Source organism: Ochotona princeps, chromosome 13, assembly GCF_030435755.1.
Source record: "Ochotona princeps isolate mOchPri1 chromosome 13, mOchPri1.hap1, whole genome shotgun sequence".
Classification (NCBI taxonomy): Eukaryota; Metazoa; Chordata; class Mammalia; order Lagomorpha; family Ochotonidae; genus Ochotona; species Ochotona princeps.
In genome coordinates this window covers 20736256-20757339 of record NC_080844.1, presented here as the reverse complement: position 1 = coordinate 20757339, position 21084 = coordinate 20736256, and the positions used below count along the sequence as shown (strand labels likewise).

General features: G+C 36.3%; 1 protein-coding gene across 1 annotated transcript in view; it reads left to right on the top strand.

The window, feature by feature from the left end:
* PCDH15 (protocadherin related 15) overlaps positions 1-21084 on the top strand; it is a 548396-nt gene that overhangs the window by 324111 nt on the left and 203201 nt on the right. Inside the window, exons 15-16 of the mRNA XM_058671280.1 lie at positions 12648-12727; positions 19777-19870. Coding sequence (XP_058527263.1) covers positions 12648-12727; positions 19777-19870 — 174 coding nt within the window. The remainder of the gene's footprint in view (positions 1-12647; positions 12728-19776; positions 19871-21084) is intronic.

The following is a 21084-nucleotide window of genomic DNA, read 5'->3' as shown; positions in this document are numbered from 1 at the left end:
GCCGGCTATGAATTAAAAGCTTATTTTTCATAGAGTTGAACTTATGCTTCTGAGACTTTAAAATTGCCAAAAGTTCTAAGGCATTGAGTTAAAATTTTGTTAACTTTATGCATTGGGGTCTGATATCTTAGGAAAAATTAATATGCAATAATAAACACATTCTCAAGTTTTCAAAAAATAATCTTAAATTAAGAAAAAAAATTTCCTGGTATCAGTGACCATAAAGCAGAAGTCTGTACAGATTTGATAGATTGACATTGATGATAATTTATGATTTATGTGAAGCCATACAGTGGCTGTTCTTTGGAGGTGTTTCTGTCTCAATTCTTGAATGTTAGTTTTAGCTGGATGCAGCTCTACTTCCAGCTTTTTGATTATTTGTCCATTGTGGCAAGAAACATCTTCAAATTCTGAGATTCTTTCTTCTGCCTCATTCATTCTATTGTTGAGGCTTTCCACTGGATTTTTAAGTTGCTCCATTATGTACCGCATTTCTAATAATTTTGCTTGACTTTGTTTCACTGTTGTCATTTCCTGTATGACATATTCCTTGAATTCCTTGAGCTCCTACATGTGCTTCACATTGTTGATAAGAAGCTTTATAACCTTTTTTTTTTTAATTTGCATCCCCCATTTTCTCAATATCTTTCTCAGTTAACTGAGGTTGGCAGAGGGTTTTTATCCATTGTCTTCAGTAATATTCATTGTGCCTCTGTCTTTTCTTTTGCTCTTGGTCATTGTATTTCTGGTTAGCAAATCCTTATCCTTAGGGTAGATTTTTAAACAGTGTTACTCACAAGTCTACAAGTCAATTATACTGATGGAGTTTGGTACCCAATTCATTTATACTCACTTGTGCCACTCCCTCTAGCGATTTTCAGGCCTGGGCTTAATCAAAAACTCCCTCTGTAGCTCCACCTCCATGCTCATCTCTCTTCATCTCTGGTGACCACACCATTGCCTATACAGCTTTTCTCGCACTTCTGGTTGAAGCACTGTCCAGGATTAGGGAGACACCAGTTGTCCCAAATAACTAGGTTGTCAGTGGTGCTGATCTTGCCAGAACTTACTTCTGTTAGGTCTGAGGACCACCCAGACCTATCTTGGGTGGAACCTGTAGGGTACTATGTCAGTACTGTCTTCCCTGTGTGATCAGTGCAATGTACTGAGCCTGAAATGGTTTTGCTTCAAGCTTAGCACATGCACAGCTCACTGCTGTCCCTCCAGTCCCACAGCCTTACACAGAACGGCACTGGTGGAGTTCTGGGTCTGTTGCCATTTGGTCTGGGGGCCACCCCGACCCACCTTGGGTGGAACCTGCAGATACAAAGTTGGCACTGCTTTCCCTGTGGAATAGGTGTAGTATGCTGAGCCAGAAATGAGCCTGCTGTCAGCCCAACACATGCATGGCTTGCTGCTGTCCCTCCAGTCCCCTGGTTTTATTATTTTTAAGTTTTTTATGAGGTAAATACTTGGGGCAAAGATCCTAAATATTTTCTATGGGTGGGGATGGCTTCTGGCCAAAGCATTAAGTCTGGTCTCTTATAATGGATGACAGAAGTCCAATTGCTTGAGGTAAACCCTACTGCCTCATATAATAGTCTGCATTAAAAGGAAGTTGGATTCAGGAACTGGAGCCAGCAATCAAAACTCATGTGGCATTAGTATGACTCAACCAGCATCTTAATATTTAAACATAACGCCTGCCCTTCTCATGTTTTACTTTCACATCTAACATTTAACACTGCTTGTTCCTTGATATGGCATTGCAAATTATATCAAAGTTTTTCAAAGTCATTATGATGAAGGATACATTTGATTTTTTATTAATATTTATTTATATTAAAGGAAGATGATAAACAGACCAACTGACTAAAAGAAGAACAGACACAGAGAGCAGTAGACATAGTTTCATGCCAGCAGCCAGCCAGGGATGAGCCAATCCAGGTTGAAGCTAGGATCCAGGAATCGAAACCAGGATACCCTTATCCTGGAGAGACCCAACTTTTTAAGGCATAACATGGTGCCTCCCAGAGTAGATATTAGCAAGAGGTTGGAATGGGAAATAACCAAGACTCAAACTCAGACACTCAAGGTTGAGATGTATCCTGAGTGATGTCTTAATTGTTGTACCAATGGATGAGAATGCACTTGAATAAATTTATATGTAAATGAAATACAAGACACATAAAATATAAGTACATTTTAACTGTTAATTTAACAAGGGTAAAATTTCTATCAAATCATTTTCAAATTTTCTAAACAAAGCTCTCAATTTCCTATCTCCTCACAACCCATAATAATTTCTTTTCAGAATTAACACCTTTGTTTGGACCACATAAGCATTTGGTACCAGTGAGGTAATTTAGGAGTGTCAGTGCATATTAAAATCATAGCACCCTGGGACTGGCATTGTGGGCAGGCCACTATGGGTAAGGCTTGAGACTTCAGCATCCAGTATGATGCCCAATTTGCACACTACCTGCTCCATTTTTGTTCCAATTCCCTAACAACTGGCCAGCAAAATCAGTAGAAGAAAGTTTTGGGCCTGTGCCACCCATGTGGGAGATACAAATGAAATTCTAGCTATTGTACCCATCTGAGATATATATTAGTGGAAAGAAACTCTCTGTCTCTCTCTCTGTCTCTCTGTCTCTCTCTCTCTCACACACACACAATTTACTCATTTATTATAACTCTTTCAAATTAAATACATTTTAAAAGCACATATAACACTTCACCTATTTGTGAGTCCTTTGTAATGACTTTACTGGAGTCCATTCATATCCTCTTTAGTCACTCATGAACATTGCTTCACGGTTATCTTCTTTCCTTCTTTTATCGTAAGCATGTGTTACCCTACCTGATAATTTGTATCAGCCTCAAAAGCTACTACAGTATCAAGTATTAGTCAAAAAACAGCAACTACAAAATTTGCATTGATCACATAAGCTACGCATGTGTTTCTGTGTTTCCCTTCACTACAAAAATTTCTCAAATATACTGAACATACTAGAGTAAGCCTTTGTCATTCTCCCTCCTATTATTCTCTTGACTTCATTGTAATCAGGAATTATGTTAGATTATTTTATCAAAATAGTTGATATGAATATGAAATAATGACTAGTAACAGTGGAGTAGCAGGATTGATGTGATGGCTCAACTGGTTTACCCTCTGCCTGTAAGCACTGGCATCCCATATGGTCATCGGTTCCTATCTTGGCTGATTTACTTTAGATCCAGTCCCTGTTTAGGGTCTGGGAAAGCAGTGGATGGTGGCTCAAGCCTTGGGACCCTGTGCCCACATGGAGACCCAGAAGAGGTTCCTGGCAGTAGAACAGCTACACTTCCCCATACAGGAAATGAAAGGGATAGTTTTCCAGTTCAATCACTTTGTGATGTATACATCTATTGGAATATTGTATTCACTACACAAAATTGCCAAAATATTTAACCCAAAATTTTAAATAAATTATAAGCAGCTCCTTTTGTAGTCTTGGTCCTCATGTCCTTGATTTTTAAATGTGGAAATTCTCCTAGACACTAGTTTGTAACCAGTTCTTTGCTCATGTTCATGCAGTCCTTATTTCACTGCATCTGATGTAATGGACTCATATCAGTATGTGCTCATAACTAGTGAGTCATATTTCCACTTTAGTTCTCTGTCTAAAACTTTTGACCCGCATCAAATTGTAAGATTGAGACTTCCCTTTAGGTATTAAGTAAGCATCTGCCTAATGCTGAGTAACCAAGGAAACAGTCTTCAAGATATTCTCTTGCTGGGTGTTTGTTAAGGAGAGATTGGGAAGCAATTCCTGTATAAGAGGAAAGGAATCATGGTTAGACTTGAGGAAAATTGAGCTCCAATGCAATCCCCGGAAAGTCTTCAGCTGAGCCCATGAAGAATTCTGGAATTGAGATAGCCCTTAAGAGTGGTAACCTTGGAAAACGTAACTGATCCTTTTAAAACCTACATCAATGCCAGTGCAGTTTATATTATAAAGCAGTTTCTTCAGGGGCAGGATGACTGTTCAAGTGAGTCGTCTACTGAATAAGAGGGTTGAAATCAAGCAGCATTAACAATATATAAAGGGTCGGTCCCTCCAGTTACAAAAGGAGGATCTTAGAGGCACATCTTAATGTTACCACAGAATCTGAAAACAAAAAATAACAGGAGACAAACCTGTCAGGAAAAAAGTGAAGAAAAGGGTGTTAAAATCAATGAGTCAAGAGACTGAACCTTTTGGGAGTTCCCCTGCTTCTGATAAGGTTGCCAATGGCAACCCTTGTGAGAAAAGTGGGGTGACTAACCTTGAGAAGACTTGAAGAAGCCTCACACCTGCTCCCCACTTGCCACAGCTACTTGATTCTAAGCCTGAGCATGCTGAACTATGAAAAATTCCTGGCAAAATGATTTTCCTGGCAAGTAGCAAACTCTAAAACTACTTCATGTAGCAGAAAATATTGTAAATCAAAAGTAAATTCTGTGGCATCAGCATTTGTATTTGGAGTATTAGGAAAGATTTTCAGTTTCATTTCTCAGAAAGCTTAAATCATTTTAAAATTGTAAAGTAGAAAACTTTTCTTGAGAGACTGAACAAAAGCTTCAGTCTGAATACTTAACTAGCAGCAGTGTTCTCCTTTGTGGTTTCAGACTTACACGAAGTTTCTTCAGTCTAAATGTAAACCTGGGTTTCTGATCCCCAAAATGTTCCTGATTTAGATTAGTTGTAAACATTTTCTTGTACTTTAAAATTTTAGAATTCTTTGTATTCCTCCTAAATACTCTGGCATCACAGTCTGTGCTTATAATGGGCACCTTTTGACAGGCGTGGGGAATTATGCCATAGACATTAACTAGAATTTCTGCCAACCATTTCCCTAGAAAACTAAATCATTAGAGCAAAAGAGAACTGTATAAATTGATGAATGATTTTGGAGATGAGTAATAAATGGTCGGCCACTGTAACTCCGATTTCCAGCAACATTATATTCCAGATTTCATGGAATGATGCAATTTCAAGAGCTAAGTGTCTTTACATGAATGGGATGCCAGATGATATGTTATGAGACTGATACAAAGAAGTGGGTTTCAGGTGAAATTTGTCCCACAAGAAATACCTGCACGTATTTCTGCTTGTCACAGCTGGCCAGATACAGATCGTTTTGGGGTAGAGGCCAGGGATGTTGCAAATATCATAAATGTGCAGGAGTGTCCTTCCCACCCTACCCCCAGCAAAGAATGTTCTCGTCCACAATATCACTGGTAACAAACTGAACAGGATCAAATTCTTTCTTACAAAAATAGGAATTTAAGAATAGTAAGGTGAAATGCAAGATGATATCTTTAATAAACTCTTATAGAAAATCACGTAATTAAAAGTGAAGCTTAATTCTATCATTTGGATAGAGGCACTTAATAGCCCTTTGGTCATTAGTTAAAATTATGTTTTTAGTTTTGTGTTATGTCTCCTCTACTGTCAGGAAGGACTCTCTTGAGCCTTCTAGATGATAGTCAAATTCTACTCCTTAGCCTCTTCAAATCATTGTTGTGGAATAGGAATGACCTACATTGGTTTACTCATGATGAATGATCTTTCAACATAATTTATTGAGTAAAGCAGTAGTTCATACCTCTCCAGAAGGCTATACAGTAGGACTCAAACAAAATTGACTTCTGTTATGCCTGCTTGACATACATTTGACATCTTATGTTGCTTTGCTTGACTTTTTAACTCAACAGAATTAAACCTCTCTGTACTTGCTAAAATCAAATGAAAAACAGAAGCATCTCACTTAAATTCTGAGATTCAATGTAGAACATTTGCTTAAATCACTGCTTAATAGCTGGTATTTTAATAACAGTGATTAGTATTACCTTTACTTGGCAATAAACAATCTTCCCTGTGTTTTTTCTTAAATAAACCTTACACGCTACATGCCATGACCTAAGGCTGTTTGTTGCTCCAAATAATGCCAGCTATTGTTAATTAAAGCTTAGTATAAATGCCATTATTTCTCTAATGTCTAAAAGAAATAAAAGCTATGTTACTTAGGTATACTCAGTAAATAGCTAATCTGCATCAATTATCTCAAGAAAACAGTAGGAGACCCAATTTATCTTAAGAAAAGCTAATGGTGATACTCTACTTAAATACTAGTATTAGTTGATTTACAGATTAAAAAAACTATTCATTTTAAATGAAAAGGAACCAGCATAAAATGATATTTGTGCGGAAAAGATTCTTACGAAAATGGATAATCCAATTACATATCTAGTTTCTGGTTTTGAATACTTTTTAAACACAGATTCAGAAAATCCAATAATACTAATAAAATAAAAATAGAAAATGCTTCCATTATTTCAGTTATTTTCCTGATTCATACCCTCTGTTTCCCTCACTAAAAAAGAACATAAAAAAAAAAGAGAAGAAACTACTCCAGGTTCAGAAATGGAGTTGTATTTATCAATGTATTATTTCTCCTCTTTGCATATTGGTAAATAAAGGTAAATTTTTCCATACAAGTGCTAACATACACATGTATAATTGGCAGTTTTCACAAATACACACTTAGCATTCTTTCATCTTGCATTTTGCACTGAGAAACTATTAATCATTGCTAATAACTACATCATTTTCAGCAATTCTTGAAACAAGAGTATTAGCAAAGAGGATAAAATTAGGAATAAAATTAAAGATATTATTTCAAATCTCGGATTTCAGAGTTCCAAGGTAAATGCAATGTGACTTAATGAAGAAGCAAATAGTGGGCACTCGCAATACTTAAAGGACTGAGGGATTTAAATCATTAAATAAAACTGAATAAATATTCAAAGTACCTCAGGAAATGGAAATAATCAATATAAAAAATAAAGTGGCACAACGTGACAGTGTTCTCATCTCACAAATATATTAAATACTAGAGTAAATCAGCTACTCTTAAGAGATGTAAAGTTAATCTGAGTTTTTAATTGTTTACACAAAGCTATCTTGTTTCAGAATTTATTTCCTTTGGCTTTGATGAACATGCAAGATGTTAAAATATTATCTCAAAAAAGTGAAAATACAAAACTGTATTTCAAATAAAAGAACTTGGTAATATCTCCAACAAAATAACAAGTAAAAATGACCCACTGAAAGTGAATCGCAAACAAAAATAACGTAAGTTCTTTGATGGTAAAATGTAGTCTCCTAGATACAGGACAATGTTGTCTTTCTTCCAGAAGTTAATCATGATTATTTGTATTTCTCTTTTGTCTTTTTACTTATCTACCAAAGGATAGAAAACTTTGGGAAAACATTTACATCTATCATTCTATTTATCTGGCCGTATGTATTTTTAAAATATTTCTTTAAGAAAAAGAGGAGGAAGGGAACGGACGACCATGTGGAGGAACAGGGGAAGGAAGGGCATGCGCAGGAGACATCTCTTTTGGCCTTTTTTCTTTTGTATTTTTTTATTGTTACTATGTTCCATAAGGTTTTGTAGGTGTATGTAGTCCCTCCTCTAACTTCCCTTCCTCCATCCTTATTCTCAAACTACCACCATTTTCCCCTATATAATATTACAATAGTACAGCCCTTCACCCAGAGTCACAGGACCAACATTCAGCTATTTAAGTATATCATGTCATTGCCGGTATAGAAAGTGACAGAAAAATCTAGTACCCTATTGTCAATATATATTTAACACTTTTATTGGGAGTCCTCCTGTTATCCAGGAGTAGAATTTAATATCGCAGTGTATCTTCACTTCCTGGTATGCTAGTGTCCATAACATAGTTCATCTATGAGAATGATGCTTACCTATAAATCTATACATGCTTGCCTATATATCTATTTGTTTTGTATTTTGCATTAATATTCCCTTATATCAGAGGGAATACATAATTATTTTTCCTTTGGGGGTTGGCTTATTTCACTGAGTGTAATGACCTCCAGTTGAAGCCATTTTGTTACAAATGGTAGAATTTCATTCTTTTAAAATTAGTGTTCTGTGAAGTAGATATATCCCAGTTTCTTTATCCATTCCTCTTTCAATGGGCATTTGGGCTGTTTCCTTGTCTTTGATATTGTGAATAGTGTTGCTGTCAATATAGGGTTGCAGGTTACTTTCTCATATACAGATGTCACTTCCATTGGATATATTCCCAGGAGTGGGATAGCTGGGATAGCTGGGTCTTATGGCAGGTCAGTGTTCAGTTCTCTTAGCACTCTCCATGCTGGCTTCCATAGTGGTTGTACTAGACTACGCTCCTACCAACAGTGAAGGAGTGTACTCTTCTCCCCACATCCTTGCCAGGAGGTGTTGTTGACAGAATGCTAAATATAGGCCAGTCTCACATGAATTAGGTGGAACCTCAATTTGGTTTTTCTTCGTATTCTACTAATGGGTAAGAGCCTGAGCATATTTTCATATGTCTATTGGTCATTTGAAAATACTTTTTTTAAAAAAATGCCTGCTCATTTCTTTTGCCCTTTTTCTTCACAAGGTTGTTTTCCTGTCATTCAGTTTCTGAAGCTTTTTGTGAATGCTGGGTATTAGTCCGCTATCAGTTGTATAGTGTGGTAGGGTCAGTTGCCTATTCAAATTGCTAATCGTTTCCTTTGCTGTAGAGAAGCTTCTTATTTTGGTACAGTCCCATTTGTTTATCTTCGCTTTGACAGCCTGTGATTTTCATATCTTTTCTAGGAACTCTTTACCAATGTTTGTATCTTGAAGAATGCTTCCTAAGGTTTTGTCTAGCAGTTCTGTAGTTTCTGGGTGCGGATTGAAGTCCCCGATCCATTTAGGGCTGGGTTTTGTATTACGTGAAACATCTGTATCTTGCTTCTCACTTCTGCAGGCAGATGCCAATTGCCACAAAAATATTTGTTGAGGAGAACAACATTTCCCCTGAGTTATATTCAGTTCTCATGTTGAAGCTGAGTTGGGTATATATGTGTGGGCTCCCTTCTGGGGTTTTTATTTTGTTCTATTGATCTTCTCTGTTTCTCTACCAACACCAGACTGTTTTGATGACCATGGCCCTGTAGCATGTCTTGAGGTCTCAAATTGTGATTCTTCCACCTTTATTTTTTTTTGAATTTATTTATTATTTTTAATTCATTAATTACATTGTATTATGTAACACAGTTTCATAGGTACTTGGATTCTCCCCACCCCTCTCCAAACCCTCCCACCATGGTGGATTCCTCCACCTTGTTGCATAACCACAGTTCAAGTTCAGTTGAGATTCCCCCATTGCAAACATATACCAAACATAGAGTCCATATTTTTATTTTTCAGTATAGCTTTGCCTACTCATGTTCTCTCCTGTTTCCTAATGAACTTCTTTGCTTTTAAGATTTATTTATTTTTATTGGAAAGACAGATTTACAGAGAAGGAGGGACAGAGATAAAGGTTTTCCATTCACTGGTTCACTCCCCAAGTGGTCATAATGGCTGAAGCTGAATTGATCCTTAGCCAGGAGCACAGAGCCTCTGCCCGGGCTCCCGTCTGGGTGCAGGGTCCCAAGGCTCTGGACCATCCTCAACTGTTTGCCCAGGCCACAAGTAGGGAACTGGATAGAAAGTGGAGCAGTTGCAACATGAACCACAGCATACAAGGCAAGGACTTTAGCCACTAGCCTACTGCACTAGGCCTATTGATGAACTTTTGTGTAATATTTTCAAGCTTTGAAAAGAATGTTGAGATGTTGATTATAATGGCATTGATATTGTGAGTTATTTCAGTAATATGGACATTTTCATGATATTGATTGTACCAATCCAGTACATTTCTTTATCATTTAATGTCTTCTATTTCTTTTTAAATATTTTTTAGTTTTCATCATAGAGGTATTCCATGTGTTTGGTTATATTTATTTCAATGTATTTAAGGTCCTCTCCAGTATTTTAAAGGAAAGTGTTCTTATAACTTCTTTTTCTACCATGGAGGGCCATCAATGCATTGATTTCATACCCTGCAACCCTGCCAAACTCATGAGTTCCAATATGCTTTTGCTTCTTTTGGTTCTATGTGTAGAATCATGTCACCTGCGAATAAGGATCCTTTTAATTTCTCACTTCTGATTTGAATTCCTTTGATTTTTTTTTTTCTTTCCTAATAGTTTTAGTGAGGAACTTCCATTACTGAGTGGAATAGCAGTAGTGAAAGTGGACACCATGTCTGGTCCATATCTTACTCTGAAAGCTTCAGTGTTTCTCTGTTGAGTGTGATCGTGACATTGTTTTTCTTTTCATCAGTTGCTTTGATTATGTTATATAACGTTCTTTCTATGCCTATCTTGCTTAGGACTTTTAGCATAAAGTGGTGTTGGATTTATATCAGATGCCTTCTTGGCATCTATTGAGTTGATAATATGGTGGTTTTTTTCTTCAATTTATTGATGTAGTCTATTTGCTTTATTGATTTTTGTAGTTAAACTATCCCTGAATGCCAAGGACAAAACCACCTGCTGTGGGTGAATGATCCAACTTGAGTGTTGTTTAACTCTGTTGGCACTTTTCTCGTTTCTTCATGTAGGCACTAATTGCGATGAACATACCCCATAGCACTGCCTTGACTGTGTCCCACGTGTTCTGGTTGTGTTGATGCCTTTATTCATTCCATTTTTTTTTCTTATTTCTTCTATAAACCATTGTTCTTTTAGCAGCATTTGTTCAGTATCCAAATATTTGCATATCTTCTGGGGTCTTGTGACTTGCTGATTGCTTCTTTCACTCCATGATGTTCTAACAAGATGCCTGCATCTGGAATAATCATCCCATTCTCTCTTGGCCTGTGGAATTTCCTCTGCCAAGTCAGCCATGAGTCTGATTAGTGTCCTTCTAAAAGTTATCTGATATTACATGCTATTGAATTATCTTTATGTTGAACTGAAGAGAGTTTGATTATTATGTGCCAAGGTGAGAATCATTTCTGGTTAGGTTTATTTTGGGTTTTCTGTCCTTCCTAAACTTGAATTCCCTTTCCTTTCTGCATGTTGGGAAAGTTCTAATTTATTACTTTGTTGAATACATTTTTCAACCCAACTTCTCTTTCCAAACTTTCAGGAATTCCTATGACTCTTGTTTGATATTTTGATGGTGTCCCATAATTCTTGTATGATTTTCTTAGCTTTACTCAGTTCCTCTCTCAAATTTCTGATTGTTTGGACATTTTCCATGTAGTACCTTCCAAATATGAAATTCTTTCTCCTGCCAGATTTATTCTATTACTGAAATATTCCATTGTATTTTTAAATTTGTTGTATTGAATTTTTCATTTCTAACAATTCAATTTGATTTGGTTTCAGTGTTGCTATTTCCTATGTCATGTATTGTTAAATTTATTTAAACTCTTATACGTACATCTCACTATTTTTTTTAAAGATTTATTTTTATTACAAAGTCAGATATACGGAGAGGAGGAGAGACAGAGAGGAAGATCTTCCGTCCAATGATTCACTCCCCAAGTGAGCCGCAATGGGCCGGTGCGCACCAATCCGATGCCGGGAACCTGGAACCTCTTCCAGGTCTCCCACACGGGTGCAGGGTCCCAAGGCTTTGGGCCGTCCTAAACTGCTTTCCCAGGCCACAAGCAGGGAGCTGGATGGGAAGTGGAGCTGCCGGGATTAGAACCGGGGCCCATATGGGATCCCGGGGCTTTCAAGGCGAGGACTTTAGCCACTAGGCCACGCCGCCGGGCCCAACTTCTCACTATTTTTAAAGTGTTTTATAACAACTTTTAGAATTCATTGGATGGCAGTTCTTCAATATCTTCATCAGTTAACTATGAGATTGAAATAATATTTTGATCCTGTATGAATGTGCCATATCATGTACTTTTTCAACTGAGCATTCCAATGTCTGTTAAAATGTTCTAAAGGAAGACATAGAAAAATAATCGCACAGTAGATAGTTTAAAATTCAGACTCTTTGACTACAGATTTGAGATACTTTAACCATAAACCTGAGTTGAATTATTATCTTGCTGCGCTCCTTTTTCTCTAAGATTTACTTATGTAAATATCAGAATGAGAGCAGGAGAGAGGAAGAGGCAAAGGGAGAGCAATAGAGAGGTGTCAGTTAACTTTACAAATGTCTGTGGATTCCAGAACTATATTAGACAAAAGTCAGGAGCCAGGAACTTCACCTGGGTCTCCCATGTGGGCGAGAGAAACCAGATGTTCGGGCCTTCAGTCACTAACTTCTAGGCATTTCAGCTGAAAGCTAGATCAGAAACATGGAGTAGGTGGAAATGTGCTCAAGCATGTCTGCCCTGTATTAACATATTCTAAGCATACAAAGAAAAAAGTTTGTTGTAATAACTTCTTGATACTATAATTTGTGTTTTTTAGTATAGAAAGCATTGTTTAAACTGTAGACAGGAAAACTAAGGCTCAGCAACTTAAATAAACAATACTTTGGGAAATTACCACTATATTTCTCACAATAAGATTTTATGAACATATAGAAAATCTTTGGGGAACAGATATTAAATTACTTATTTTAGTAAAACTTTGCTACTAAACAATGCTTTAATCTTTTTCAGAGTATAATGGTTAATTTTGGTACTAAGTTTAAGCTTCTCTATTATTTTATACTGAATAGTAGCCATATAAACTACATGGTAATTGAAATTTCTTTTCTCTCTGAAGGCAACTGACAGAGAAGGAGACTCAATAACATATGCCATTGAGAATGGAGATCCTCAACGAGTTTTTAATCTTTCAGAAACGTGAGTTGAAAATTATTTCTACCTTGATTTTTCCCTTATTAAAACTTGAATACTGTGTTCTTAACGAGAGGACTTTAATCAGAGGCCTTCAGCTGTTTGTGTGTTTTTCTGTTTTCTATGAATGTTAATGAGAGTTAGGAGGATAATGCTTAACCAAAAAAAAAAAAAAAAAAACCTCACACAGAAAACCATACATTTATTGTAAGCACTTGCACTATGTAAAATCCACCAAGGTGGAAGCACTTTATTTGCATGTGTAATGTGAGATTAATTAGGACCCCTTAAAATTGTCACCTTTTTGTGACAAGAAGGACAGTTCTAAAAAAGACTGACATTGTAAGGCAACGTTTGTTACAAACATATTTAAGGTGCCGCAAATGTCTATCCTTCGTATTCACACAGGCTAAAATCTGTAAAGAAAGAAGAGGGAAGGGCAACGGAGGGGAGAGGGGGGAGGCGAAGAGAATATGGGAGGGAAGGGAAGGGAACAGGAAGAGGAGAGAAGAGCCAAGGAGAGCAATGAAGAGAACGACAGAACAGCATGCGTAACCACACTAGGCTTCTTTGCATTCAGAACTCATGGCGTTGCACTGATCTCTTTGAACATGTCAGACACAATGTAAATCAAGCCCACTGAGAGAAGTAGGAATGGGAATAGAAAGGAAGTGTCAGGGTTTACCAAGATCATTTGCTTATTCTCTGTAATATCAAGCTACAGTTGTACTGCTGTCACATGTGACTTCTTGCTATACTCTAATATGTTCTTTGTGATTGTGAGGGATTTTACTCCCTGAAGGAATGAGAATATAAACCCAATATATGACTGAATAGTAAAAATTTCAACAAATATGCAAGCCACTGTATTGATCTCAGGAATATCTAAATAAATCTTGATAGGTTATACTTAACATCTTCCTCACACACTCTAAGAAGGTGGAAGATTTCTCTGCACTCCTGACCCATTATGGAATAACATGGTATTAAAAGCATATCAGGCTTTTCATTTCTTTGATGTAGATCATAAGCAGTCTGTCATTGATTATTGGTTCCTTGGTTACATCACAGTATCTTATTGCATGTGATACAGGCTGTTTAAGAGTGTAATAATATTACAATTTACAAGTGTTATTTTTAGAAAGCATTTTTAGCTCCAAAAAACAAAACATGTACCAAGAATACATAAAAAATTATGGCTATCTTTATTGGAAAGAGCTACAGAGTGAAACACAGACATCTTCCATCGCCTACTGACTCTCCAAATGGCCACCAAGGTGATATCTGGACCTGTCTCAAGCCAGAAGCCAGGAGCTTCCTCCGGGTCTCCCACATGGGTGTAAGAACCTGACAATGTGGACCATCTTGTTGCTGCTTTCCCAGGCATATCATCAGGGAGCTGGATCACAAGTTGGGCAGCTAGGACTCAAACCAGTGCCCAAATGGGATGCTAGTGCCACTGGCAGGGGTTCAGCCTGATTTGCCATAGTAATGGGTCCAAGTATCTTATTTAGGGCAAAAATGTGAAGAATCCTCATATATTTTTAGAAAATGTCCACTTCGGAAAACAATCCAGCATTTCCTCTTAGTGATAAATATTATTACCCTATAATAATATTATCACCCTACTATGCACTTTCACATTATTTTTTTGCCATAGATGACAGGCCTTTGTTCTTTGACTTACAAGGCATTAAAGGAATTCTAGTGTTTCTCTACTTCAAGTTCTGATTCCGTGAAATAAAGACAAATGCTATTGTTATGCATGATTTATTTACACAGCCCAAGACAGACTACAATAGACCACCACAAAACTTCATGTGTACAGAAAGAAAGCTCTTCCCTGAACCGTGACCTGGGTATCGCGCTGAATGCTGTCTTAAACAAAACTCCGATCTAGTCAAAGAATAGCACATAAAACAAAAACAGGAAAAACACGACATTCCTTGCTGTTTTCACCTTGATTTCTGCTTAATCCTCACTGCATTTTGGTTGATGTAATCTACCTGTCATTCATCTTTTTTTTGTTTTTGTGGTGAGTCTGTTTTTTGGAGCTGCCCACCTCACCATTTTTAGTGACATTATTCCTGTGTGGTGTTTTTCAACATTGTAAATTTAAGTAGCACCATTTTGGATACTTCAGGAAAAATTCTTTTAAATTTTTTTTTAAAAAAATGTAAAATCATGCAATGTCCCAAGATAGCCCAATGTATCCCAGCCTGATAGATTCTACCCACCTCGTTTTAAGACTCCTCATCAAGGTATGGCACAATGGCTCAGTGACTAAATCCTCATCTTGCATGGCACAGGGATCGCATATGGGAACTGGCCCATGTCCTGGCTGCTCCACTTCCCATCCAGATCCTAGCTTGTGGCCTGGAAAAACAGAGGGAATGGCCCAAAGCCTTGCCTTGGAACCCTGTACCACTTGTGAGAGACCCAGAAGAACTTCCTAGCTCCTTGCTTCAGACTGGCTGAGCTCCAGTCATTTTGGCCACTTGGGCAGTGAACAAGCAGACAGAAAATCTTTCTGTTTCTTCTTCTCTCTGAAAATTTCTTTCCAATAACAATAAATAAATCTAAAAAAAAAAAAAAGACTTGTCAGCAGTTATTTCCAGGATGCCTTAAAAGGATTCTCAATTATATCTGAAAACTTGTCTGTCCGCAACAGTATCAAATATGACTCTAATTTCTATTGATTTACTTTGATTCTGGTATGGTGGTATAGCACATAAAGCCACCTGCAATGCCAACTTTCTGTATAGGCTCTGGTTTCTGTCCCCACTGCTCCACTTTCTGATCCTGCTCCCTGCTCATGGCCTCAGTAATGCAGTGAAGGTTAGCTTCCTTATTTGGTATATCATACTTCTGTGAGAGACCCAGATGAAGCTCTTGGATCTTGATGTCAGTCTGTCCCAGATTGAAAAGACTTTTCTTATTCCTTGCTTCCTTGTTGATCTCTCAAATATGCCATCCAACTGCCAACAATATTGGGTCACAAAGTAAGCCCAGATCCTATATCTGTCATAATCACCAGAATCTGAAAAATAGCTGTTTATGTAAATTGTCATTCTAAGTAGCAGTGCTAGATACATCTCTAGTATTTTTTTCAGTATACAAGGAGTATTATAAGATCAAAGAGATATTAAACCATGCAGGGGAAACAGAAAATAGTAACTTAAGTATCTTTCCTTCATACTGCTCTGGCTGGTTTTTCAAACTTCAAGTTTCTTAACATACTTGAACAATGTCTTAGAAGCAATAGCTGTCAAACTCTTCTTTCTCAAACTCATTTTGGAATGAGATTATTTGAACCATCTGTGTTGTAGGAAGCTTATCCAAACCTGATTATTATGAACAGGCTCTGAGAATTGTTTTTCAGTTATTTTAACAAAATATTTAAAAAATTACAAACAGCCAAGCCAGTTAATTTCTGCTTCCACCATATGTTTAGAACTTGCATCCATATTGACAGGCACAACACAATCAAACTTTGATCTGATTTTCATTCATTTTCTTGGATTTTGAACTTACCGTATGTAGAATAAATTAATTAACATTCCTTATTCTCAAAAGTATGGACATTAAAATGAATATTATTAATAAAAAACCAGCCAAGTTTTTATATTTACCAAATATGTTTATGTTTTATTACATTGAGCAGTACTCTCCTCCATGGGAGATTGTGGAAAATCATCTCTGGGTCTAGGTGAGACCCCATTCATTGGAAGCTTGGCTGAATGCTTTGCTCTGGTGAGAACTGTTGGGATGCTGATTTTGTTAGCCTGGCTTTCTATTGCCAGCGATTGGCCACTTTTGATTCATCCAGCTCTCCATATTCTGAAGCTAAATTTCCTGTTGCCTGACCATCCACTTTTGAAATGTTTTTTATAAAAATGAGTAAAAAGGAACTAACTGTTAAAGCTAGTTATTGGGACTTGCAAATTACATCTTGGAAAGTCATTTGTTTTGATGAATGTTTAGCAAGCAGACTTCATCTATATATACATGGTAATCTACTCAGAAGGTAAAACAAAGGTAAAAACAAGCATAAAAGCCTTGACCTTTTTGTAACTTTTAAGATAAGATAGAAAATACTCTGGTATAAAATCAAGCTCAAATCTTCTCAGACTGAACAATCAGCTAAAGTTCCAGGTTTATAAAGGTCTAAGAAGAGGGAGGGTAAGAAGGCATTTTCAGGTAGTCCCTTCACCCAATGATGACACTGTGATTGGATGAAAGGCAGGCCTAATTCTGTATCAGGTCACATCTATATTCAGGGTTGGAAGTCACACCCTAGACAAGACAAGCTCTAGGTCATGCCCAACTGGTAGCAGGTAGAGACCCTGGGATGATTTCCCATAGGAGATGCTTGTTGCACCCAATTTGAAAACCATGTAAATAACAATGTCAGATTATTCTGCAATCAGTGCAAATGATCAGACTGTTAAAACAATTTGTTATAGATAGTGTAAAGGTAAGAAGCAATTTAAATTTTCTAAATGTTAAAAAAAAAACTATTCTAAATGTTAAGAGATTTCCCAAAGCTATTTTAAAGCTGCAGTTGAAAACTTTGAGATAATGTTTTTAATTTGCATGATATCAAAGATTTCATATCGCACTAATAAAGCAATCACCAAATACAAACTAAAATGACCGAAGTTCAGCAGAATATAGATAATGGCTATGAGCAATAATAAAATGACAAGGTTTTGTTTTCCTCATATGCAATGTAATCAAAGCAGTCATGAATCAAACCGTAGTGATATGATTTTTAACAATTTGACAATAGTTTGAAATAAAGTTTCACAAAATAGTATATTTGCAACAGAATTGAGACAACTAGGAATTTTTTTTTTACTTTGTTTTGTTTAGAGCCCACAAACAAGAGAGAACTTTAATGTTGTTTCCTGCTTACTTCATAAAACATGAGTCCTCCAGGTGCATCCATTCTGATGCAACTAATGGAATTTCAATGTTGTTTCTAGCTGAATAATATTCCATTATGCGTATTTTCTTTTTTTTAAGGTTTTTTTTTTTAAGATTTATTTTTATTACAAAGTCAGATATACAGAGAGGAGGAGAGACAGAGAGAAAGATCTTCCATCCGATGATTCACTCCCCAAGTGAGCCACAACGGGCTGGTGTACGCCGATCCGAAGCCGGGAACCAGGAACCTCTTCCAGGTCTCCCACACAGGTGCAGTGTCCCAATGCATTCGGCAGTCCTCAACTGCTTTCCTAGGCCACAAACAGGGAGCTGGATGGGAAGTGGAGCTGCCAGGATTAGAACCGGCGCCCATATGGGATCCTGGCACATTCAAGGCGAGGACTTTAGCCACTAGGTCACGCCGCCGGGCCCATTATGCGTATTTTCTTACATTACATGCAAGTTAAGAACCTCCCGAATTTTCAGATTCTTGATGTATCCAAAAACTTTGTTTCTATGAATTGTGAGATAATGAATTCTAATTCACATCGTTTTCTTGAGAAGAATGTGAAATATATAGTTGTATTACTCTTTTATTTATATATTTGAATGTGGTTATACATGTAAATCCAAAGTATTTATATGAAAAGATCACAATGATTACAAATTTGAAATATATGTTACATGTATTACATACCACACATATATATTACATGTATTACAGTATGTTGCAATAACCCTGTGTTATTTTAAATTTGTTGAGAAGAAAAGTAGTTGTATTTTTAGGGTTTGTCAAAGATGGAATTTAGATGTTCTATTTTTTTACAATGACATATATGTGATAATAAATTGAGAAATGTTATATATTAGGTTTTTTTAATTTTACTTCTATTTATTATGATCATTTTATGACAAAGTTCCATGGCCCTGGGAATTCTCTTATCCCCTCCTCATTTCCCTCCCCCATCACTGAGTTCCCCTATATTGTTACTATAGTATAGTTCTTCATACACAGTCATATGTCCAGCATTGCGCACATGTACAGTGGCAGAGAGTCCAGCATCCTATTGTCAAGATATAGTAAACAGTTTCAGTGGGAGTCCGTTTTTGTCTGGAAGTAGAGATACATACTGCATTGTATCCTCCCATCTGGATATGATAGTCTCTATTACACAGTTACTATACATCCCCTTAAATTAAAAGCCACGATCCAAAATCAACAACAGAAAGAAAAATAGAAATTTTCAATGCCATGAAGTTAAATAAAATGCTACTAGATATGATAGTTTCCATTACAGAGTTACCATACATCCCCTTAAAGGAAAAGCCACAAAACAGTGAACAGTCTATAGCTAAAATGACAGGACCAAATTACTACCCATTCATATTAACCCTGAATGTAAATGGCTTAAACTCATCATATTAACCCTGAATGTAAATGGCTTAAACTCATCAATCAAATGCATAGATTAGTAGACTGGATTGAAAAACAAAACCCATCTAATTGTTGCCTGCAGGAGACACATTTCATCAACAAAAATCAGCAGAAAACTATATTTCATGGATTTTGATTTTTTTATTAGTTTCATCTCTTCAACACACTTTCTTCTGATTAAATTATTCAGTGTCTCGTAGATCATACAGTAGCATCATTTTCTTCATGAAGGTTCTTGATTTTCAGTTCTTCAGTGACACATTAATCATTCAGTAGCATGTTATTTAACTTCACAGTATTGTTGATTTCTCTTTTCCTTCCTGTTATATATTAGTTTTAATAAACCATTCTTAAAGAATGGTAAAACCACTGAAGAATAAAGGGATTCAACAGTATTATTATAATATTTACAAGGAAGTCAGTTTTCTTTTTAAATGAGGGTGATTTTTTTCTGAATTTTTTTCCTGAAATCTGGAGAAGCATTTCATTTAACTTACTCTGTTTTACAATTCATTATTACTAAAACATTCTCGATTTCCATTGTAAACCCTAACATGTGCATTTCAAATAATTAGGCAATAACTAGTAAAGATAAAAAAAAATGCCAGAAATAGTTCCCTATGGCAGGAAGCTTTTCTCTGTAGCTCTCACTTTTTTTGTGTCTTATTTATGTTCTCTGCTCTCTCACCAGGACTGGGATTCTAACATTAGGCAAGGCGCTGGACAGGGAGAGCACAGATCGCTACATCCTGATTGTCACAGCTTCAGATGGCAGACCAGATGGGGTGAGTATGCTCTCTGGAAAAGAGTTTGTAGAATAATATTAAGCACATGCAGAGTCTTACAGTCTTTGTGCTTCGAAAAATAAGTTTGTTACATTAATGAATTCATGTTTTTCACCTGAAACAATGACTTATTATTCATTTTTCCAACAAGGTTTTTAAGAAGCAGCCACATTTTGTATCAGGGAAGGTGTTATAACATTTAACTTAGCAGAACAGATAATTGAGACCAACCTTCTTCTCCAACTATCCAGAAAATGAAATCTGCCTACAGTTGTAGTTGTCATTAACACAAAATCACAAAATTGCATTCTAGCAGTCTTGCTCTATCAGGACCTCTTTTATGTGGTATTATTTTAGCAGAAGCCAGGGTGGGAGGGAGGAGAGTTAGGTTTTGCAGATAAATATCTTCAGCACTTAGGAAACCAGTTTCATTGATTGCACAATGCTTTGAAGCTGCATTTTAGAATCCTGAGTAAGTGGTCTAAGTGGCTTAAATGGGTCCACAATTATAGAGAAGATAAATTTTAGTTCTCCTAGACCCAAAAATGTTTTAAGGATAAATAAGTAATGTAGTCTTTCCTGAGTGTTTAAAAATTATTTGTTACTCTTCGATCCACCCTCTTCATAACTTTGCTCATCCTCATTTCGAAGCATTGCAATATGTCAATTTTCAGTAACTGGTTTTTTTTAGCCTTTCTGTGCCATATTTTATCATTTATATGGCCATACATAGGGAGCTAATGAAAAAGGTGATAAAATAGATTATCATTTTTTGATCACATGTTTACTATCTAAACATTTAAAATCCTTTTTGTATCAGAGTAAAATTAAGCTTTAATATAATAAGATACTTAATGAACAGACAATAGGTGCAAAGAATTTACTTACAAACAGTGATGATCAGCAATTTGTGTGAAACAAATTGCTAAGAAAAATTTGCAAATTTTGTCATGAAAATCCACTTTACCTGACACTCAAAAATCAGGACGGAGAAAAAAGAACATAGAATTGTTGAAGTTTTGAGATAATGATGTGGGTATTGGATTAGAATTCTTTTTATCCTTCCCTTTTGTGATTTTGCTTATCAACTTTTATCAACAAATTATTGTGTTCATCAGTATTGTCAACAATAATAGGAAATATGTTTGCTAAATATCTCAAGTAACATATTTAACATTTATGTGAAATATTGTGAAATACTATGTAGATTCCCT